This window comes from Poecile atricapillus, chromosome 11 (genome assembly GCF_030490865.1).
Source record: "Poecile atricapillus isolate bPoeAtr1 chromosome 11, bPoeAtr1.hap1, whole genome shotgun sequence".
Classification (NCBI taxonomy): domain Eukaryota; kingdom Metazoa; phylum Chordata; class Aves; order Passeriformes; family Paridae; genus Poecile; species Poecile atricapillus.
In genome coordinates this window covers 20262210-20285974 of record NC_081259.1, presented here as the reverse complement: position 1 = coordinate 20285974, position 23765 = coordinate 20262210, and the positions used below count along the sequence as shown (strand labels likewise).

General features: G+C 48.9%; 2 protein-coding genes across 7 annotated transcripts in view; one reads left to right on the top strand and one right to left on the bottom strand.

Moving 5' to 3' along the window:
• Nucleotides 1-15869, bottom strand: part of ALPK3 (alpha kinase 3) — a 32610-nt gene extending 16741 nt beyond the window's left edge. The window contains exons 1-4 of one of the 3 annotated variants that reach the window (XM_058847339.1): nt 15665-15804; nt 6288-6518; nt 5980-6018; nt 2678-2799 (exon numbers count right to left, since the gene is read on the bottom strand). In XM_058847339.1, the coding sequence (XP_058703322.1) occupies nt 2678-2799; nt 5980-6018; nt 6288-6301 (175 nt within the window). In that variant the 5' untranslated portion in view covers nt 6302-6518; nt 15665-15804. Of the gene's footprint in view, nt 1-2677; nt 2800-5979; nt 6019-6287; nt 6519-15664 lie in introns of all 3 variants that reach the window. The other 2 variants (XM_058847337.1, XM_058847338.1) reach the window with 2 other exon arrangements.
• A 4562-nt stretch (nt 15870-20431) lies between these two features.
• LOC131583350 (mucosa-associated lymphoid tissue lymphoma translocation protein 1-like) overlaps nt 20432-23765 on the top strand; it is a 28003-nt gene continuing 24669 nt past the window's right edge. For 3 of the 4 annotated variants that reach the window (XR_009278499.1, XR_009278498.1, XM_058847350.1), the window contains exons 1-4: nt 21413-21643; nt 21996-22114; nt 22297-22450; nt 22926-23104. Coding sequence is in view for 2 of the 4 variants with exons in the window: in XM_058847350.1 (XP_058703333.1) it covers nt 21634-21643; nt 21996-22114; nt 22297-22450; nt 22926-23104 (462 nt within the window). In the remaining 2 variants the exon portion in view is untranslated. Of the gene's footprint in view, nt 20562-21412; nt 21644-21995; nt 22115-22296; nt 22451-22925; nt 23105-23765 lie in introns of those variants that run through there. The other variant, XM_058847351.1, reaches the window with a different exon arrangement.

Below are 23765 nucleotides of genomic sequence, written 5' to 3'. Positions count from 1 at the left end.
AGAGCCCTTTCCCCCTGTACTCTGTAATAAAACCATGGAGGCAGTGATGGGATCAAGCTCCTGAGATGATGATTTGTGAAGCCAGATCAGAGGGGTTGAACCTGGCTAAGGAGGGCTGAAACGACACTGCAGAGGCAGCTGGTGCTGACATACAATGGTCTTGGCTGGATCCAGCCATCACCTGTCCTGGCTGGACTCATTCCCTAACAAGCAGACAGAGACCTAAGGCTCTTCATCCAACTCCCCCCATTTCATCAGCTGACATCTCTCCTTCCCAGACAATGCTACACAGAAGCAACTGAAAAGCTGAAAAATCCTTGTGGCAGCACCTTGCTGAAGGGCCAGAGAGAAAACCAATATCCACTCACTGCACATGAGCTGTGATGACCCTTGAGGCCCTGAAGTCCAGACAGACCCACCAAGGAAAGCACTTGGTGCAGAGATATGGGGTGAAGCTACACAGTAAATGGAAATGTTCTTGTTTCCTTTTTCACATCTCTTAGAGAACAAAGGATGAAACTAATTTTATCTGAAAAAAGAAAACATCTCTCAACTGCTGCAGGATTTGACCCAAAAAAATCAAATCAAACATAGCAGGGACACCAGTAGCAGGCTGAACTAGGCATCAGGAGGAAAGGAAGGTTTGTGCCTCCACACACAAGAATCTGCCTCTGCCTGACCTGCTTTTTCCCTGCCTGCACCACTCACCACATTCTGGAGACTGGTTCTTCAAACACTCACATCTTTCTGTGTCCCTGGGACAGGTTCAGCAAGTCCTAGTCCAAGTATTCATAGATGTGGGACTAGCCTGTAATTCTCATTATTGGTCAAGAAGCAGCAAAAAACTCCAACAAACCAGTAAGATGCTACTGTAGGTCACGTATCCGTATTTGTGGCTTGACCGTCAAAACAGGAGCAGGTGACTGTCTGCCCTTTGCCTCCATCAGTGTCCCTGGACTCCAGCCACAGTGCTGGAACTGAACTGGTTCCATTCTGGTCACTGGCCAGGGAAGTCACTGCCATTTCCTTGCTCCCAGCAAGGCCTCCCTCTTGAACGCCCTGGCAGGGCAAGATACCTGAACTACCAACTAGTCTCTGCAGTCAGAGTATGCTTTCCACCTCCTGCCCCTCTCTCCCGAACAGATCCCGAGCTCCTAAAGCAGTCCATAGGACCACATACAGGAGAAGCCCATCTGGAAAATGTGGTCCAAGGATGATTTTAAAAACATTTCCATGAAAATTTCCAAGTGCATAGAGACATTGACTAACCTAGCTTACCACGCACAAAAATATCATGACATGCTGAAAGAGACTCATTGACAATTTCCTTCACTTGAGTAGGAAATGAGGCCAGTACCAGGTCAAGTTTTCTGCCTGGTGCAACACACCAGGAAGAGATGGAATTTGTTAGAAGGAACCACCAACCTCAAAGGTACAGCTGGTAGAAGATTTAAGCCAGTGAGAGAAGCCATGACTTTTACTCTGGATTTCCCAACATATCTAAACATTTTCTCTCCTCTGACACTTGCAGAATGGCACGTTCCATGGTACTGCACAATATGTCAAGCTTTTGCTTTCAGAAAACTGAAACTGGGAAGAGCCCTTCTAATGACTCCCCAAATAAAGTGGTTTGGAGGCCCCTCCTAACAGCCCCCTTTGGCTCTAGAAGCAGCAAGAAGGGGTCTGCTGAAGTTAAGCCCTAATAAAACCAATACATCAGTTGTATCCCTGCAAGTTCAGAAGGTCAGCCTTCAGAACAAGGGAATACATAACAGAAAAGCCAAGAATTCACAGCTGGCAGTTCTCAGAAGAACTGAGACTGTGCTTCCTTATTTCCAGCCTGTTTCTAACAGCAAACCAGATTTACTTAGGAAAGCTTTGGACCTTGTGCCTAAGAGGCTCACTGGAGAGAGTCTCCTCCCCCGAAAACGTACCAACTTGTTTCATGTCTCTCACAGAGCAATCTCTTGGAGTAATTAAAACTAGTGAGGTCAGGAAGGACCATGGAGTTGTTAACAAGTACACCAAGAGAAGAGACTTTAGAGTCTCCATATTTAAAGAACAAAAATCTCATCAGCAAATGAGGAACTTGCCTCTACACCAACAGGCTGTCATGCCATAATGCCTTAGCACCAGCCCTCTTTTTTGGCTCTGGCCTCTCCCTCCTCCTCCTCCTCTTCTTCTTGACTTAACCCCTTCCTGCCCAATGGGAAATTTTACCTCACTGGACAATGACCAGCTTTTATTTCAGATGTTGACAGACACAGGAGTTTATCACTGATACAAATGCAGTTGTGCTCTAACGATCTACAGCCAGCAGTGTTGGTTCCAGCACAACAGCCTTAGTCTTCAAAACTGCACATTCCTGAGTTATGGAGTACAGGATTAGAGAAGCAGAGATTAGGACAATAAAATGTAGCTGGTCCAAGCAGTAACCAGCATATCCCATTTTCTGGTCTTATTTGCCTTGTTTGAGATGTTAGCTTATGCCTTTGCCTCTTTACACTCTCAGGTGTTTCCCACCTCCCCTAAACTGAAGCTGAAATTACCATGCAATTGCTGAACCTCTGCTTGGCATTCTGACAACAGTGGGCTTGTTATCACTTGCTGCAAAGTCTAACTGGCACAAGTCCAGCAGGTGAGGCAGGACCAGGTTATTCACTGAAGACACTGTTACCTGTCACTATGCACGTGAATTTAGCATCAGAGTCCTCGGACACAGCACGGGATTTGATAGTGGTTTCAAATAGTGGCTGTGTTTCCTCCGTCAGCTGAGAAATGATTGCGCAGAAGGTGCTCCTGGAAGATTCAAGAAGCATTTCTTAGAGATAAAAGCACCAGAAAAACCAAAGGATCCACCTTGTGTCTTACCTCAGCAGCCTGTGTCCTTGTTACCCACGCCCTCTTCCCTCCCATCATCCCTACACTTGCTCACAAGTCCAGTTCAGTGTGAGGGCATTTGACTGATTTCTCTCTCCTAAGATGACTGTCAATTTACAGTGACATTTGGGAGCCATTCCATTTGTCTTAGCCCTTATGGCTATTGGGGCAATGAATGTTGACCCACTGGATGAATGAGGACCCATTTTAGCTCTTGATTATACCAAAACATCTCTCTGGCCAGCCAGCAAGCTTAGAGCTCCGCCTAACGAAGTCAATTCCCAGTTCTGAACTATTAATGTTTCTAAAGTTATTCTGTTCACTGGGATTTTCTTTTAATTGTGAAGAATTTGTGTCATTTCAGGCCAAGTGTGAATTGAACATGTCTCCTGAACACAGTAGCCCTCTTAGAATAAGCTGCCAGCTGTGGGACAGCTTACTGAGGAAGATTTGAGTTGGGCTAGCAGCTTTCTGAAGCCAGGGAACTAGCTGGGAAGGAATTCCCTGTTTAACCCCTTACTGTTGCAGGTAGGCACCCACACTTCCTGCTCCAGTTCAGGCTCTAACCTCGATGTTTGTGCTGGGATGCTGAAATAGCCAGAACAATCCTAACAGTGCAATCTATAATGCTCAAAAGCAGACCATGGATTCTTCAGGTACTTCAGCACTGTTCAACGAGTGCAATAAATCACCATATTCATCCACCACTGCCAACCCTGCTGCAAGATCACTGAGAGAGGTCCCAGAAAATCTGAGATTTCTTAAATAAAGGGAAATTATTTAATTCCAGATTGGGTTTTAATTCAGATAATGCTGAGGCTCTTGGAAGGGAAGAGCTTCTGATTTCATTTTTCCCTCTGCAAATAAAACTCTACACATTTATTATAGGAGAGGGGACCCCAAGGTCTCAAGTGAAAAGACATTGGGAGAAACAGCTAATAGTGCATGAGAACCGGTAGCTGACAGCTCTATTTATATCATTTTCAGCAGTGAAAGACATTCCTTAAACAAGTGATCAGCTTCCAGAAACATGCAAGGGGTGGAACAAATGCCCAAACCACTCCTGACACAGCTCCACCATTAGCAGAAGGATTCAGAGTGTGTGGTGAGGGCTCCATGAGGAGGACCCCAGCCTCAGAAGCAGCCCCACCTTGCAGGCAGGAGGCTGGTGCTGCTGCCACCAGTGCTCTACCTGCTAAGGAAGCAAGCTGGTTCAGGGCAAACCAAAAACCCCCTCATTTACATGGCCTAGCAAGGGCAGGTGCACTGACAGGGACTAAGCACATATGGCTGAAGGTGTCAGGAGAGCTACAGCCACAGCAACTGCCTGTTTCATCCACTCTGAAAACTCACCTGGAGGCTGCAGTGTCATTACTTTCCCTCTGCCTTCCTGCTAGAATGGGTTAGTAAGAGATGCAGGGAGATGAATCCCTGAGTAACAACCCACTGGGATGCAGCAGGAACCTCACCCAGCTCCCAGGTACCTTGTGTTGCATGAGGGTCAGGATAGGATGTTGCAAACCTGATTCATCTACTGAATGAGGTTTATAAGCATGGTCTCTTTCTAAACATGTGTGGGATGGGATAAAAATAACAGATTCCACAGCTCAGACTCTTTTCTGTGAAAATCAATGGTTAATAGGACACTGGCCCTGGCAAGCAACTCTTCACTCAGCTGTCGGGCCAGGAAAGGGCTGTGGGAGTTAAAAGCCATTTCAAACCAGAGCAACCTTTCCAAATTCCAATCCCAGGAAAAAAATGCCCATTTCCACAGAGCAAGGCAGACAATCCAGGACAAGGCAGTTACTGGTAGGGTTTTGATACTCCCTTCAATACAGATCCCCCACCCCATACCAGTAAATGCCTTTCAGATCCATATAAAGGAATTTCCCAAGCAACAACCAACATTTCATACCCCAGCAGGAGAGCAACCAGATCAGCATCTTATCATCAAGTGTTGCACACACACATAATGGATCTTGGGACCCAGTTTAGTCCCAGCACCGTGCCACTGGCACCAGCAGGCAGCACCAGGAATAAGTCTGGTCCACTCAGTGCAAATCCCACAACAAGGTGAAACACATACAGCAAAGGCTACTGAATGGCTTTGGAAAGCAGCTGCAGTCGGAAGCTGGGGGCTCCACAGGCTTGGCAGATGCATCAGAAACTTGCCCAATGACACTTGGCAGGAAGCCTGGAAGGTCTATTGAGTCTTTCAAAGAAACCATTGTGTTGGTCACAGCAGGATTTGAAGGCTCTGGCACTGTGGGGCTCTCAGCTGACTCACTCCAGCTGCAAGGAGGCTTGTCCAATTCAAATTGCTTTCTAAACCAGTAATGCAGAGTATTCGAGGAACTGGACACAAAACACTAGCCACTTTTTATTTGGGCCTTCCTGGAGCTGCATCTTCGGGGTAGAAAAAGCCCTGGAGCCTAGAAGAGACCCCTGGCAATTCAGTAGCCTTTTCAATTAAAGAGGGATTTCCATACAAAAGCCTGCTGGAAAAGGAGATTTGAGGAGTATGTTCCTCTTGTCATGGTTTTCTGACTTTTTGGTTAGAAATCCCGGATTTATAGAAGTGTTCTGGAGAGGCCTTTCCCTCCACAGTACCATTCTTCTACCTGCCACTCCAGTAAACCAGAAATCCCAACTGATTTCCAAATGTGTTCTTTTGCCAAAGGCAAATTACAACTGTACAAGTGCATTTTGGGGCAGAGTCCAAGTGAATGAGGATCCTCACAACAGTTGCAGGGGGAAGAAATTTTTTTTCTCTGGATGTCTCAGGGCAGACACATCTAATTTTTAATGTCTCTGTATGGAAGTCTCACTTTAATATAAAGAAGTAGCTGAACACCCATCCTTCGGCTAAGAAAGAGGAATATTTCTTGCTCCTTAATACAGGAATTATGACGAGCATTCACTTTTCTTTCTGCAGTTCAAGCAAATATTAGGGATCAAATCATGCAGAATGAGGCTGTTAGATCACTTCAGGGCTCTCGACTGATTAATTAATTAGTACCAAAGCACTACACATTAATCACGTGCAGACAGATTCAAAAAAGTGTTTGGTCAGAGCAGTTTAATGCAATGTAGTTTTACCTTCCTAAATTGGAGGGAGAGAATCTGCTGCTTGATAAGCTAAGCAAAAAACAGCATAAAAACCATTAGAGAGAGAAGCACGGAAAGGAGCTGAAATAAACAAACTGTTACAGAGACATATTAATGATGAGTCATTTTGCAGAGGTCAGAGTTCCTATTAAAAGAAGGTACAGCTGCCTTAGGCTGCCTGCCAGGACGAGCAAGCCACATTGTCAATTGAAATCAAAGGCTGTAAAAATGAAATGGTCGTTAACCACAGAGAATCAGTGTCAGGACATTTATACAAGTAGGTTTCCAAGAAGCAGCACCTTGAGCCTTCCATGCACCATCCGCAGCATTGTGCTTAAAGCAGGCAACTCCACCACAGGAGACGTCCAGTTAAACGCAGGCGGGAGTATGGACGAGACCAGCCCCACTCTCTGCTGGCAAGCAGGTGGCCTGAGCTGCGTGCCCTCTGTGCTTCCAAGGACAGCTCCTGGGAGAAGCTGAAAACTCTCTGATCACATTGCTTTCCAGCTTGCCAATCAAATCACTAAAGTCTGGCAAAACATTAAAATAACATAACAGAAGCAGACTTCAGAAGAATCTACATGTTTCATTTTCCCCGTGGGAGGGTGTAGTAGCATTAACCAATTCAGGGAACAAAATCAAACACCAAGTCCTGCACAAGACATCTTGATGAGCTACTTACCAGTGGCCACCAGCTCTCCCAAAGGAGTGTCTTCAGGGACTCGTGTCCTAGTCAAAGGGCCACATTGCCAGACTGTGGCAGCAGCCCCTTGCAGGCTGTAGGAAACAACCTCTGTGCCTGACCTGCAGCAATCAGGAAGAGTTCCTCAAGCCTTGAGCTCACTCACATGGCAATCAAAAGTCTAAAATTAACAGGGACAAGCTACTCAGCAGCATGCAAGCTCAGTGATTTAATTGCACTGAGGTACGTGTTATGCCTATGCAACAACCTCACCGTATAGCCTTGGAAATGACTGCAGCATGGGCATCCCCTCTGGGATGTACCAAGCCAGACTGCCACATCCCTACATGCAGAGATCAAACCTTCTCAGCCTCTGTTCTGAAGACCAGTGAACCACCAAACTCCAGTGCTCTAGGATGGTGCTACAGAAGACAGCAGAAAGAACGACATGGAGGGCCACCTGAAAGTGCACCTCTTCAGGTCTCCTACCCAAATGGGTGAGTCCCAGTCATGTGGAAGCCAGCAGGACTCCAAGTCTTGCCCTAAAAATGACCACAGAGAGACTCTGAAAACTGCTCCTGCCAACTGTACATTCCACCTGTGGAGGCAGAACCTCCATGTGAACACTAAGGAAAAAAGTAGCTCAGCTTGAAGTCCTGACACTTTACACAAATAATTGCATATTTTCTTTGAGAAGAAAAACCTGAAGGGCTCACTGACTCTTCTTCAGGGAGAGCAAAGACAGCAGAAGTTTTGGACTGCTGCTCAGGAGCAGCTTTAACCCAACAAACATGGGTGGCACTAGGCCTTTTGGCAACAGCTTCACCCTCTCCACCCCCAACCACAGAATTCTGGTCCGTTCCCAGTGCCAATTGCCAGTCATGCAGCCAAAGGATGTGCAGGTTGGGAGTGATCCATCTGGGAAAATCAAATGCTCACAGTAACAGGCTGAGGATCACTCACTCACCTGATCCATCTTTCATCTGCTGTGCTGGTCCATGGGAGAAGCCAGACAGAGGAGCTGTGTCCTTCCACCTCTTGCAACATCCGTGTGAGCTCCATGTCCTTTCTGGCAGTGCCAGGCACAGCTCTGTGTTATCTGCCTTACTGACCAGCACCTCACCTTATCCTCAACACTCACAGACACCCTCAGAGCGTCTAGAGCTGCTGCTCTCACCCTGTCCTGACCCCCTGGGGATCCAGGTTCCTCCTCCCACACTCCTCCCAAGCACATCCACCCAAAGTGATCCCAGGGGCAGCTGTATCCCTGTGCTCTAGGCTGCCCCCAGCACCTCCGTCTGTCTGGAAACATAACTTGTGGCTTTAACTTGTCTCAAAACATTTTGCTTACCACTGCAAAGAAAAAGCATCTTTTTACCCTCCAGAAATAATAAAGACCTTCTTAAAGGGAAGTTCTCAAAATTCTTGCTAGCTAGAATGCTAGTGTAGGCAGTAGTGTGGTTTTAATCATGATTTCTTGCATAAGACAAACAGGGGTGTATCTTGGCTTGGACGTAAAGAAAATTGCAAGAGTCAGAACAAAGGCTGCTTGTGCCATGAAGCCATTGTGCTCATGGATGTGATCAAACAGTAAGCACTGACAGTGCTTTTTTTTTTTAATCCCCAGTATTAAGACAACATGGGCTTTATTCACTGCACATCCTGAGACAGTGCTGAACACTGAACTGAGGGTCTCTTGAGGGTCTCTTGATATTAGCAGAAGAAAAAGGCCATCATGTATTAATTGAAGTTTAACCTCAATATGCTAAATTTGCTTTTCAGACTAGAGATTTAAGCCCCAGAGAGCAATGATCAAATTGTGGATCCTGCAGCCAGCACAGCCCTGCCTGCAGGCAGCTGGCGCTTCACTTCAATTACATTCCAGAATATCCAAGTAGAGCTGTGACAGCACAGCTACATCAGAACTCAATCTACCCTGCTGGAAACATGGGGCTCCTGAGCAGGGCACCAGATGCTTCAGTGTGCCTGTTCTGATCCTCTCTGGGACTGGGCTGTCTGTGCTCCCCAGGGACTTAGTGGTACACACAGCACAAGGCTCTGGTAATGAAATGCAGCATCAGCAGCGGATGTGTCTCCCCTGAGCAAGCTCGGGGCCATTACAGTTACTGGATAAAGGCAAATGCTTATGTTATCCTGAGGAACACATCAAAAGTAGTGAATCAAGGCCTCAAGTATAACCTCTCCTTCTGTTGGAGAAGTGGACTTCAGAAAGGTCTGCTCCAGGCATGTCCAGCACCAATGGGATGAAGCCTCCTCAGGCACCTCCCATTGATGAAGAGAAGCTCAGCTTTTTATCAGTTAGTTCTGAAAATACAGAACTGTTCTTAAGCACTGGACCATAGCCTTAGACCTGTCCAACACATCCCTTCTACCAGTCTCAATTCTTTGTTAAACTTCATTTTATCATATGCTTCCAAACTCCTTTGGCCATTTATCGTCCTCTTAAAGGCTTTAGTACTTCAACTACTCATGATTTTCTTTGTAAGTGAAGACAGCCTTCCTCATTTTTCACACACTTGCCAAATTTCAGTCTTGCAAGGGCAGGAGGCAGAACTGTCAACACCACTCATTTTTTTTAACCACTCAAGTTGATGGTCTGGGCTGGCATCCACTGGCACTAAAAAGTTAACTGCTTGAAAAACATAGATTTTCAGTCTGGCACCTTTTTTAACCCTCTCATGCAATCATCCATGAAATTACTCTCTTTTGGTATTTCTTATCACTGAGATAAAGAAATCTTTCTCCTTCCAGTTCATTTCTCACATGGAAGTGAACAAGAGCTCAGGACACCCTGAGATAGGCTTGACAGTGGCTCCATCCTATGTATCCATCCATATGTACATATGTACCCATCATATGGACAAGCATCTGAACTCAAGCTGCTTGAGATGCAGCAGTGATCAGTATTTTTCAGTGCTCTTCCACAGCATGAAAATTGACCCACACAACCCATCCAGTGAAGGAAAAAAACAGCAAAATGTGTCCATGACAGCAAAGCTGACACATCCAAGTAATGTTTTGAGGGAATCAGCATTGCACCAAAGCTCCTGGGGAAGCCCATGGAGAGCCGGGCAGCCTGTCCATCCCAGGAGCTGGACAGAGGGACTGGCACTTTCCTACAGATATTCCCCTTCCTGGCTCTCTGCTCTGTGACATTACTGGGCATGTTTTGCACATGCAGACTTACAAGTATAAGGTTTCCTATGAACTTGCCTGCCTTCAAGGTTAATACTACTTCAGACAAATACAAGCCACTTGGAATCCTGCCTCAGCTGTCAGCGGTGAACCCTTTTCAACATTTAAAGGCAAATACTGAGGCTTTCATGTATGCATGGTTGTGCTCACAGCTGCTTTCCTGCCATGTGTCCCGCTCCTTATCAGGCACTCCCTGCACACACAGAACCAGTGTGCTGCTGTTCATATACCATGGCAGGAACTATCAGCAGGCCCATGATAAAGCAGCTCTGAGTGCTGTGTTGCTGTACAAGACACACTGTTATTTCACAGACTGGAAAACAGATGTATTGAGTCTTTTCTTGTCAAGGTCACAGACCCAATCGATAACAGAGATGCAGAAATGTGGCAATTTTTTCTGCAAGTAATTTAATTTTGTTGAGATGAACACAGACTTAAGTGTAACAATTCAGGCTAGATTTCATTAACAGAGAAGGTGGAAAACAATAAAGTTACACATTCCTGTATCAGCCTCTGTAGATGGCTCAGGTTTGTGTATTTTAACTCTGAATTATTGCTACCTCTATGGTCCAAATTAAACTTAGAAACATACCAAGGAATGAGAAATGGAAAAAAATAAAGGCCAAGTAAATATTGGACAATGAGACGCCCAGGAAATGTGACATCCTCCTGGCAGCTCATGACACAAAGTAAAAAATGAAAATAGAATTTCCTGTAACAGCCCTTCCACCATCCTCTTCTTGGACCAGGTGATGCTGTGAAGTGTGAGACTGAGTCAGTGTGAGATAAGAACCTTAATCACTCAAGATTTTCCTCCCCTCATCAAAAGAGAGCAAGGGTAGAGCAGGTTTTAATTCCATCTCCTGGGAACTGCCTCTGCTGTGGCATGAGAGGTACCTTGTTTGGAGATGACCACACTCTTCCCCCTCCACACAATGGTATCCCTGGCCTGGGAACCTCCTTTTATGAGGTTTCCTGAGAAAAGCACAGTTTTCACATCTGATATACTCTGTTTCTTAAGTGGCCTTGAAGGGCATCAGCTCATCAGCCTACACATTCAGTTCCACTTGGCTTTCTAGGGGATATGGACATATGGACAGGAAGCTACGGAAAGGGAGCCGAAAAATCTCCCTCTGGAATTCTTGAGGACTGTTACTCAGAGTGCACAACTACCGAGGAGCTCCACACAAAGCAGACACCCCTGTGCAAGTCACTACAGCAATGGGAAATAGATGCCTCTGTCCTACGGGTCACAGGGTGTGGAGATGAGTCATTGATGCCTTTAGCTTTCCAGTGGGTACTGGCTGTCCCTCCTTCCAGAGTTTGGGACACTTCTATCCCACAAATCAAACTGACTGAGTGCTCTCAGGTGCCTCAGCTGGCATCTGAGCAGGGGGTTACACCACTCCTCACCAAAAGCAAAGTCCCATTGGACATTACAGCTGCTCAGCTGCTAAAGAAGGACCTCGACTGAAGTAAACCTGCTTTTCAGGAACCAAGTGCTCCCCAGTTTCCGGCACACTTTATTATAGCAACAGATCTTGCTCCTTCATTTGATATTACGCGCAAAGCAAGAGGGACGAGATTGGCAGTGGTTTCCAGCCAGAAGAGCCAGGTGGCAAGGCCCTCTCCTGAGCTCAACTGCCACCCTGAGCACAGTTATCCAAGAAAAGATCAGAGGCAATGTCACTACACTCTATAAATATCTGTATGTGATGTAGCTATGACAGTAGAAGGATATTCCAGCAAGGAAGCAATGCTCTAATGAGACTGTGGAGCAGACACCTGCATGAGGTAAGAGGCGCAGAGCACTTCCAGCAGAGAGATTTGCCTAGCAATCAAATGAAGGTTTTATATATAAAATTGCATCTCTCTGCACAATACACTCTCCAGAGTCAGTAGTTCTCACAAAAAGGACACCTAAAAAGATGTCTTGAGAGTTGTGGCCCATGAATGCAGCAAAGGTAGCCCTGGACAGGACTGACAGCTCCTCCTCTCACTTCATGAAATAATTATAGTTAAGTGCTTTGAGACTTAACAGGTTTGTTTAAAAAAAACAACACAAAGAATAAACAAACAAACAAAAAAAGTCCTGTCAGCAACCAGAGCAGAGGGCAAGTCACCACTGTGGCCATAAGCTGCTCCTCACATCGTCCAATATCAGCTATGTTAAAAGACCAGTGAAGGAAAGACACCGAGCTGTTTGCTCACAGGGAAAATCCTTACAAAAGACTAGTTCCAAAGGGTGCTAGTTCCAAAGAGTAAATACTCTCAATACTCTTTCTAATAAAAGGATGATGTTCTATCTGTGGTCATTCTCAACACCTCTATTCTTTTGGCCCCCTTAGCACCACCTTTGAAAAATTCTACAAGTTAAAACCCAGAAAAATAATGTTCTGGTTACCAAATTCATATCCTTCAATTTACATGAAATCCCTTTCCTCCAACAGGATTAGGGAGACCAAGTAAGACCATCCAAACTTCCCTTGACACAGAATCACAAAATGGTTTGGGTTGGATGTTACCTCAAAAGCTCATCTCGTTCCATCACCTGCCATGGGCAAGGACACCTTACACTATCCCAGGTTGCTCCAAACCCCATTCAAGCTGGCCTGGGACACTTCCAGGGATGGGGCAGTCACAGCTTCTCTGGGCATTCTGTGCCAGGGTCTCACCACCCTCAGAGGGAAAAATTCCATCCTAACAGCCCGACTAACCCTGCCCTCTGGCAGTTTGAAGCCATTCCCCCTTGTCCTGTCACTCCAGGCCCTTGTAATGAGTCTCTCTCCATCCTTCTTTTAGGCTGCCTTCAGGTACTGGAGGGCCATAATTAGGTTACCCAAAAGCTTCTCCTGGATGAACAATTCCAGATTTTTCTCATAGCAGAGGTGCTCCAGCCCTCTGACAATCTTGGTGTCTCCTCTTCCAACATCTCCATTCCTGTGCTGGGAACCGCAGAGCAGAATGTGTTCCTAAGTCACCCCAGAAGCAAGGACTTCCAACCTCAGTTTCTTTTCTTAACGATCTCTCCATGTCTTTGTGTACCTCTACCATGTTACTACGCTTTCTACTGCTTTAAGAAGCGGTGAACAGAACAGGCAAATATTTTAGTTAAACATACTCCAGATATACATATAAAGACAGAAACAGAGAAACCTGAAAAAATCCACATTTTCTTTGGATCAGAATATCCATTTTTCTTTTCTAACCACTACAGTAGCCTCCCACAGCAATGCTGTGTCTGCATCACCTATCCCATTGCCTTTGTTAGCTCCAAACCCAGCAAATCCAAATCCATTCTGTGTTAAAGAGAGCTGCTCAGTGCTATCTGCTATTCTGCATGTTGCTCATTGAACTTTTCAAGTTCTCCCAGGCACTCTCTCCAGATGTTCCTGGATTTAATTAAAGTCATAATTGCTTTCCGAAACTCTCCTTGCTACACCATTCCACTCACTTGCTTTCCAAAGTTGCTATGATACATTACTTAATTGCAACACAAAAAGCCCCACTTAATTCAAGCCCTTGCCCTGCATCTTAGAGAACAGTTTCCAAAAATCCTGGCTCAAGTCTTCAGCACTTGCAGGGCTCTGCAGGGAACCAGACTTTTACACGTCTCCTCCCTAACTCATTAATGAACCCAGAAGTTGCCATGAACTCAGAGAAAAGCCAATTTTGCCATTCAGCAATTATTTAGTCACTGCTTCTTACAACAGAAGGGGCAGACAGTGGAGTTAAGAGACAAAATGAAATTACCTTGCCACAGGCTTTGACAATCATGTACATAAGTGGTTGGAAAAATGACTGGAGGTTTTGTGGAAATTGAATGTGCTGTTGATTTAAGTGGGGCAGCACAGAGTCCCTTTGCCAGAACTGGGTACTCACGGATGGAAATTGGGGTGCAGCCACGGCAGCATTAGGTCAACAAATTCAAGAGATTCAGGGCTCAGAGCTCTGCAGCCAAGGGCCAGGTTTAGCACGCCTGAGCCACAGCCTCAAGTAGTGGTACAGCCAGAAGATACCAAATGCACTGTCTGCATGGGTGCTACATTGTTCCATGCTGTCCTCAACAGAGGAAACTTTGGGAATCCAGCTGGGAACACTGAAGGAATTACTTGCAAGATAGATGAACCCTCCTTTATGGTTAAACTGATTAAAGCTGTGATTTGAGCGTAGTCAAGGAAAAGAAAAGTTAAGCTGTAGGCAACCCAAACAGCTCAACATCTTCTTTATTAAAGCTCTCTCTGCTTGTAATCCACAGAACAGAGTCACTGGGCTCAGTTAAGACATTTCCAGTTCACGGTATGATCTGAGGCCACAGGCAGTGGACCCTGTGTGAGCATTTGGTGGTGCTGAAGATATCACAGTGTGCGACCAGTCTGCAATTAGCTCATACCCCAGCATGACACGATACTACCACAAAGGAACTGAATTTAGGCAACTTCACTTTGGCGTTACCCCAGTTTTAATTCCTGACTTCCAAGCAGCACTTTTTCATCTCTTTTGGTCCTGTGTTTATTTTTAGGAATGTCTGACTCCTTGAGGCATCAATGCTTGACACACTGGAAATGGATTATTTATAAACCATCAGCAAGGAAGAGGCACACTCATTTGGAGAGCTCATAGACTGACCAGCATTCCCAGTGAATTCAAAGCAATTTCAAGGCTTTTTTGAATGCTTCACACAATCACTGACACCTTGGGCACTGCTGGCACATCACACTGTAATTCTGTGTTTGCTAACCTCAGTCAGGCACAGCTGACAGCATATTTATCATACCTTCTGCCTGCAAACAAAGCCTTATTCCTAGCCCAGACCGTGTGCCGGAGGCCATTCCTGACCCAGGAATGTTGATCTCATTGCTGCTCAGCCCCTATCTACAGTGTAGAAATGCCTTTTTGACAATAAGATAAGGCACCCGAACACAGAGCCCAGAGGGCCCCTCGCTCTGTCTGGTGAGCCACTTCACTACAATGAAGGCAGGAAGGTCAGTGCTGTTCCCTGAGTTTAACTGGAGACACTCGTGTTTGTCAGGATCTCATAAGGATAACTTGGACTGAGACTTCACTGAGGTCTGCAGCTTTCTCACGAGGGGAAAAGGAGATGCAGCACGGATTAGTCTCTGGTGACCAGCGACAGGAGCTGAGGGACCAGCATGAAGCTGTACAAGGGGGGTTAAAATAGATTAGACTATTGGATTTTAAGAAAGGGTTCTTCACTCAGAAGGTAGTGTGTCACCAGCTCCACAGGGCAGTAGTCATGGCTCCAAGGCTGCCACAACTCCAGGAGTGTTTGGACAACCAGCTCAGGTGCAGCTGGGATTGCTGGGTTGTTCTGTGCAGGGCCAGGAGCCAGTCTCGATGATCCTTGTGGACAGGATATTCCATGATTGTGTTCTATGATTCCACCACTTCACACACCCGCCCAGACATACACAATGTGCGATGCCCACCGGCCCTGCCCACAGCTGTGACACCCCCAGCTCTCTTTGGGGAACCGAGGGACTGTGGCACACGAGCTCCGCTGGAGAGCCCGAGCCATGGCTTGGTTTTCATCCCTGGAGCAGCTCCCCGAGGATGGCCAGGCCCATTGGCTACACCATGTCCAGCCGGCCGGCCTCGCGTTCCCTCTGAGGCCGGAGCAGCCTCACGGCTTGGCTGAGGGCCCTCCCCGCGCCTCCGTCCCCCGCCCGTGTCCCCCGCCAGCCCCGCGCCCGCTGTCACCGCACCCACGGCAGCGGCCAGCTCGGGGACAGCACCCAGAGCAGCGCCTTCCCTCACCTGTTCTGGGGCCGGATGCCCAGCAGGTAACTCCGTCGGTCCGGCCGCGAGGCCCAGGCCGCGCTCTCGGCCTCCTCTGCCCCGTCGATGTGGCTCGTTCCCCGCCCGTAGAAGCCCGCGAGGGCCCTGCGGGTCGAGCTCATGGCCGGAGTGCAGCTGCCCTGCCCCGCGACCGTCGCTGCCCGCCCTGTCACTCACCACCGCTGTTTATAGACGCTCCGCACATGCCGCTGTCAATCGTGAGGCAGCGGCCACTGCCCGGCCGTTGCCCGGCCTCCTCCTCCTCCTCCTCCTCCTCCTCCTCCTCCTCCTCCTCCTCCTCCTCCTCCTCCCGCTCTTGCCGTGCATGCCAGCTCGAGTCCAGCTTTTGAGGAAGAAGTGAACTTTTCTTTATAATAGCTTCCCCACCACGGGGGATTTCTCACCCCTCAAAGATTGCTCTGGTGACCACTGACAGAACCGGACGGTGCAGCACTGAAGTTGTGTCAGGTTCACATTGGATATCAGGAAAAGGTTCTTCCCCGGGGCGTGGTCGGGAACTGAACACAGTCTCTCCAAGGAATGGTGATGGCCCCAAGGCTGCCAGAGCTCCGGAAGCTTTTGGACAATGCTCTCAGGCACAAGGTTGGATTGTTGGGCTGTCCTGTGCAGGGACAGAAGTTGGACTTGATGGTCTTGGTAGGTCCCTTCCAGCTCAGGTTATTCCATGGTTCTATGATCTCTTAGGATCAGCTATAACAACATCAGCTTCCTTGCAGGCACAAGACTACCACCCTGGCTGGTTGCACCACTCAGTGTGGGCATGGCAGTCACATCCTCACATCAGGGTCTTACGGCTTGGCAGCCTGTTTTTTATCCCAGAATGTCAAAGAGAAAATCTGTGATGGTATTTATTCAGTCTCCATAAAAATAGACAGCACAAAAGAGAGATGTAAAAGGTGTCACAATTGTCGCATTGTCACATGTCACAAACAATTATTAGTAGTGATTTAATACCAAATGAGAATATAGTGGGTAATAAAATAGAATTATTTTCTTGTTCTACTTTTCTCTGTCAAGTTCTTGCATCATGCGCTACAGACACATCACTGGTCACTGGTGGCACCGCATCCCTCCAACGCTGGAATGATGGATGGAGCTGCCTGCTCGCTGTGGATTAGCTGCCTGCCCATGGCTGCACAGCAGAGATTATGGCAGGAGCAGGGAAATGATGGTAAATTGCTCCATTCCAGGAAATGCAACATGATTAGAGCTGATCCTCCCTGGGCAGGAGAGGAAGCAGACGTGGCAGCAAGCAGCAGGGCAGGTGATAGATCAGCTGGTGCAGGACACTCCTGATTCCACAGCAAATACTGTGATTTGGAACATGACTTTGGAGAGAGACTGGCACTGGGGTATGCACAGACACACAACAGTGGCAGGTGATCACATTATCAGGCATGTAAATTGCAGGATTTGTGATACCAGAGAGGATGTTTGATCTTGGCAAATGCAAAGGAGATGGACCTACTAAGACGTTTGGATGTGGTCCTAGGAAATATGGAGAAGGGTGGTCCCAGAGAGCTGACTGAAGGCCTCACCTTCACCAGGCAGTGAAACAGCAGATGAAATTGCATAAAACGAATATGACATGGTCCATGGGAGAAACCACCATACTCATTTTCAATAGGCAGCAGTGGGCTCTGTGTGAGCTAATGTCACTTAGAAATAATCCATCTCAAACAGAAAACAGCAAAAAATCCAAACACAGAACTTGGAGAAGGACAGCAAAGACAAGCCAATGTCCAGACTGGCTGCTGCATGAAGGGTAACTGTGTGGACTGGGATTCTTCAGCCTGGAAGAAACTACTGAGGTGCCCATGACTGAGGTATACACAGCTGAGAGGGACAAGGAGAGCAAGTCAAATTAGCAGGAGATAAAATAAGTGAAAGGGAGATGCTTCCTCCCTTCTCTTGGCTTTAGGCTACTCCCACACATGGCTGTGGCTGTTCAATGTCAACAGGGATTAATAAAATCCACAGGACAAATCTTTGGAAAAAAAATCTCCTGAAGTTTATGCAGTATGAAGATATTACCTTCAGTTCAAAAAATGTTTGAGCTGCGTAGGAATATTGTGTGTGCATGCCCTGATCTCATACCCTTTGCTCTGCTCTAGCTGTTGCCCAAATGTGGGAGGTAGGATGCAGGGCTGGGAGGTCCCAAGCTGGAATTCTCTTGCTCCCATGCCTTTCTCTGGAAGGAGAAAGAGGACTTTCAAGTCTTACAATTTCAGGAAACCTGAAGTCCCAGCATATGAATTACACATTATTTTACCATGAGCCCAGTCTCTTGGCATATTGATCTGATAGAACAGAGCCCAGGCTAGCTAAGAAAGGTGTCCAGAACAGGCAGATTTCTGCTTTGGGCCTGGAACTGTGTCTGGTTTCATATTCCCAAACACAGGAAAGACACTGATATGCTGGATCAAGTCCAGTGAAGGCCACCAAAAAGATTGAAGGAGCTCAGACACCTGATATTGGAGAAGAGGATGAGAGAAGCTGGGTTTTAGGCTTCAGGGAAAGGCTAAACAAATGGAGACTTCCTTGTTTTCTTCACTACCTCTTAGGAGGGCACAGACTCAGAGGTGCAGAGTGATGGAATGAGAGGCCAAACCGCAAATAGCAAGGAGGAAAGTTCTAATTAGATACTAGGAAAATTACTTGCTCTGCAAAGGGAACCAAGCAGTTCCACATGGACCCAGAGGTGGGCAATCGCCATTCTGTGAGACTGTGGATAGGACAGGGTGCTGAGCAGCTGACTGACGTCCTGCTCAGAGTGGGGGACTGGACCAGAGACCCCCAGAGCTCCCTTCCCACCCTGATCATGCCATGGTTCAGTGCTGCACCCCATCAGTGGAGAAAAGCCTGGATGGTGAGCACAGGTTTAGCTCAGATGTGATGAGAAAGAGCCTGCTGTGGTGTTTGATCCTCCCCCCAGATGCACAAGGGTTATATTCTTTTTCTGCCCTTTCAAGCTCTGAATGGTTCTTGTGCCCATTGCCTGCTGAGACAGCTTCCTCTCACAGCATCTGCTCTCCCGTCAGTCTGCTCAGAGAATGACAGTGCCCTCTGCTCCTAGCTCCAGGGGAAACGCGTTCAGCTGCTGCAGCCTGAGCCAGCCAGAAGCGAGGCTTCAGATCTCGTTAGCAAAGCTTTCTTCCTCTGCCTCCAAATCCAGCGCTGACTCACACAGCTGCAGATGTTTTCTCACTTCACTCGCACAATTTATCCTCCCCTTTCCCATCCTGCACCCTTAAGTTCCTCCCTTTCTAAAATGACAGGCTTCTTCCTGCACTCTGACAACAAGCTCTCACCTCTGATTCTTCCCCAAATATTAACAGATGGTGCCAGGGCAGGGCTCTGACAGACAACGAGCACAATGGGCTTTCTGAGGAGGTATTTGGAGAAGGATTCCTTCTCTCAAGCCTGAAGAAACAGTCTACAGGGAACACAGCAACCTCCAGCTGTTTGAAGAGATTCTGCATCAACCAGAAGTGTCATCTTTAGCTATGGGAAAGTGCTGGAGTTAATTTAATGATAATTTTTATCAGCTATGTGTGTTGCCTAGATAATAACTGCAGCATACGTGTGCCGCAGAGTTGCTGGCACATACTCAGCCAGAACCTTAATTTAAAGCTCTTTATAGGTTTTCAACCTGCAAGGGCATATTTCCAAATGCCTAGCTGGACCCTGGAGAAAATAGGAAAAAGGAGGGTCTCTGTGATCTCAGACAGCTGGGGAGATGAGCACAAAGAAAGGTCCTATGCTATGCATCTCCTTTCCTGTACCCTTGAAAGGAGGGGACCGGTCCTTGTTGGAGCAGGAATTGCTCTGGGTCAGATTGAACGGACAGGGTGTAGCAGGTTTTCCTGCCTTTGCAGTTTCACTATCTCATTCTGCACAAAGCAAAGGACATTGAGGGAGAAAATACTTCCTCGATCCACCAGTTGTGCTAGGTTTGGCTTTTTCTCACCACCTTCTTCCCCATCTGTTACAAAAGAAAAGCAGCAGTTAGAGGTGCATCCTTCAGCCTTGTTTAGTCCCTCTGACCCTTTGGCACAGCTCAGCCCTACCCTGGGCTCCACAGGGCATGGGTCCATGAGCACTCGGCCACAGCTGCTTCTCTCTGCCATCCTGATGCCCCTGTTTGTGCCCTTCCTTGCTGCCACCTGGGAGTGACATGCCTGATGGCCTCACTTTTCCTTGGTGAGCCCATAGCTACAGGATAGAGAAATTTCAGCAGCAAAGTGAGAGTCTCTCACAGCCTCCTTTCTAACTGGTCCATGGTCCCCCTTGTGCTGAAGTCCTGGTCCCCACCTGGCACCATGGGAACCTGCTTCCTAGGACTAATTAATACGGGGAGAAGCCAGCCAGATGCGAATTTGTCTGTCCTGAGAATGAGACCCTTGTCACTGCATATCCTGAGCCCAGACCTGCTTCATTCCTCCGAGCTTTGTGTCATGCTCCCTTCCCAGTCACTTCAGAGTTCTTTGGGAATGACAATCAGTCACTCCCTGGACACCCTCTGTCCTCTCCATTCACCATTTCCAGCTAATTTCCTTGCAGTCCTGCTGCCTCTGGAAAGGTGATGAGTTTTGGGTTAATGAGCCTGACCTTGCTCTAACCTTGCAAGTGCAAGTCTCGGCACAGCGTCCTCCATCCAAAAAAGAAAGCCCCTTCTTTCCCAGAGGGGCTTGTGCAACCTCCGGAGGGCTGGCCCAGCACCACTTCCCCTGGGGCACTCGAGATGCCCGGCCCAGCTGGTGGGGACTTCTCAGAGGAAGGGGGTTCTACGAACCCAGCCCTGGCAGTGCTGGCTCCACCATGAACCTTTCAGGCCGTGGTCCCCAGGAGAGACGTGAGTGCAGCCGTGGAGCCTGGGGGGTGAGGGCAAGGGGCATGGGGGTGTGGAGATGAGAGCAGCGGTAATCATGGGTACACAGTGGGAATGTGGGTGAAGATGGCCATGGGGATGGGGCAGAGGACACCCATGGGGATATGGGCAAGTGTACCCATAAGATGTGTGTACCCATAAGTGGAGGGGGAAGGGAGGACACTCCTGGTACATAGCTGAGGTCACCAGTCAGAATGGGGACAAGGACACCTGTGGCAAAAGGGCAAGGACTGTTGTGGGGATTGGGTGAGGTCATCAGTGGGGATGAGGGTGAAAACTCGCGTGGGGAGAGGGTGAGGATATTTGTGGGATAGGGACAAGTACACCTGTAAAGGGGGGAGATGGGGACACGATGTCGACACACTGTAGGGAGAAGGGAAGGACACCCGTGTGAATGAGGGTGAGGGCAGCAGTGGCGGTGGGGAGGTCACCTGTAAGGAGTGTGGGAGGGGGCAACACGGGAAGGAGGGGGGCGAGGTCACCAGTGGGGGTGGGCGTGAGGACCCCCCTGGCGAGGGGCAGAGGTCACTCGTGGCCGTGGAGGTGCGGGCAGCCCTGGCATCCTGGCGAGGGGCGCGTTCTGCAGCATCCCCGTCGGAGCGGGCCAGACACGCGGAGCCGGTCCGGTCCGGTCCGTGCGGGGCCGGTCCTTGCGGGGCGGCCGCAGACCCGGTCCGGTCCGGTCCGTGCGGGGCCGGTCCTTGCGGGGTGGCCACAGACCCGGTCCGGTCCGGTCCATGCGGGGTGGCCGCGGCCCCGGCGGTGGCGGCGCCGCCCCCGGTGGCGGCGGGCGCGGGGCGGGCCGGGAGCGCGGAAGTGCGGGGCTGGCGGGAGCCGAGTGCGGGCCCCGGCCCGGCTCCGCAGCCCCCAGCCGGCCGTGGGCCGTCGCGCCGGGTGAGCGGCCCCTCGGCCCGGCCCGAGCCGCCGCAGCGCCGCCGTCCCTCGCCGCAGGTGCCACCGCCGCGTCCCGGGGAGAGGAAGCGCCGCGGGCCCAGCCGGCGGCCGCCGAGGCCGGGGAGGAGCCGCCGGAGAAGCGATGCAGGAAGGTGAGTGACCACGGGGCAGAGTGACTGTGCCAGCTCCCGGGCACTTGAGAGAATACCCAGAAGAGCCCCACGTCATTCATCCACCCACCCATCCTTCCACCCACCCTTTCTCTTGTCCACCCACCTATACACCATCCATCCATCCATCCATCCATCCATCCATCCATCCATCCATCCATCCAACCATCTCTACATTCTCTGGGCACAAGAGCATCCCTGTTCTTCCAATCTTCCCTGCATGCTGGGATGGGTGTCCCTCTTGAAACCCACCATGAGTGGCCTCTGGGTGAGAGTGAGATGCTGAACTGTGGCTGCAGTGTTGTTCCCACCTCCAAATGCTGTTTCTCCACAGCCATTGCCATAACGGAGCAGCCAGTCTCTGTCTCTGTCCCGGTGGGATATTCCTTTGTGCTGCGGTGCCGGGCCCAGGGACACACTTCACTGCAGTACCAGTGGTTTTGTCAGTACCAGGTAAGGATGGGATGGCCCTGTGTATGGCACCAGGCTGGGTCCCTGCACACAGTGAGGGAGCTGAAGGAAGGGAGGAAACCAGGGGTTTCCACTTTTGTTGCTCTTACAAGGTGCTTCCTAGTGCTTTCTGCTGCCAGCAGTGAGAAGTGAATTGCTGCCCACTGCCTATGTTTTCTCTTTAGTCTGACTGCCGCTTGATTCCTGGAGCAACCAATGAAGACTTGCCCATCATTGCAGAGCAGACCCAGCTCTACACCTGCAGAGTCAATGACCTCCACAGAAATGTTGTCTTCTCTGACTGGGTGAAGGTAGAGGTCCATCAGTGTGTTGCCAGAGGTACAAGCCTGTCTTTTACCTTCTTGATGTATTATGGAATCACAGAATGGCTTGGGTTGGAAAGGACCTTCAAACTCATCTTGTTCCTCCCCTTGCCATGGGCAGGGACACCTTTCACTAGACCAGGTTGCTCCAAGCCCCGTCCACATGCACCTGCACCTCATGCTTGCCATGGGTTTCCCGGAGTTATACTGGGTACTGGGACTTGAAGAACCCATCTGTCTGCTTCAGAGCTGACCAAAAGTAACTCAGGGTGTGGTTGACCTTAGAATGTTGACTGCACCTTTGGCAGGAAAGGGCAAGGATCAACTTTGGGAAGCCAGAGGCGGGGCTTTGGTGTGGCATTTACTATCACAGGCATTGCTCCCAAGGGTTCCCTGCTCCCCAAGGAAAAAGATGCAGTAGTGATGGTCAAAAATGGCATTGTTTGCTGTCCCTGTGGAGGGAGGACCAGCTCTGTCTTGCTGCCTTGCAGGTCTGCCCCCTCAGCTGTGGCAAGGAGAACCGGTCATTGTCCTCAACCCCAGTGAGCAACGGGTGGAGCTGGGGCAGCCGCTGCAGCTGCAGTGTGCTGCCATGGGGGTCCCAGCCCCCAGCTACCAGTGGTACCGCAATGGGAACCTGCTGGAGCAGCAGAAGAGAAAAAAACTCCGGGTAAGGTTTTCTGGGGATAGTACAGGAGCTTTGGGTGCTGAGGCGGGTAATGGGAGAAGCTGATTGCAGGGTTGTGAGAAAGCTCTCCATGTACCACCCCACTGCTTTGGTAGCTGGCTGGATGACTCTGCATGAAGGGGGAATGTTTTATGGACTTCTTTCAAAGTTGTGGATATTCCTCTAAGAGGTAACCAGTCCATAGATATGTCAGCACATCTCTTGTGCCCTTTTACGCAGAGACACGAGAACAGTTACTGTTTGTGTGTGGAGGGGACTCTGGATTGATGGAGCTGCAGGAATGCTGTCTGCCTTCTGGAGACATAGAAGGAAATGTGGTTGGTCCTGACAGAAAAGAGGGAGGCAGTAGAGGGGCTGGCTTTATTTTGTGTGTCTGGATGAGTGTAAGTCAGTGCTGTCTTCTTGAATCAAGAAAGGAGATTTCCTTCCAGGGCATCACGTGAAGGGCACGACGACAAGACATCTAGTCTCTTCTCAGCAGTGGTCAGTGGTATTACAGATGGCCTTAGATGGTATTGCATGGTGGCCTTAGATTGCAATTCTGATGGGAAAGTTCAGTCTGGGCACTAAGAAGAGGTTGTTTTTGGAGGTGGATGGTGCTGTGCTGGAGCCAGAAAGGCAGCAATGTGGAGCAACGAGTGTT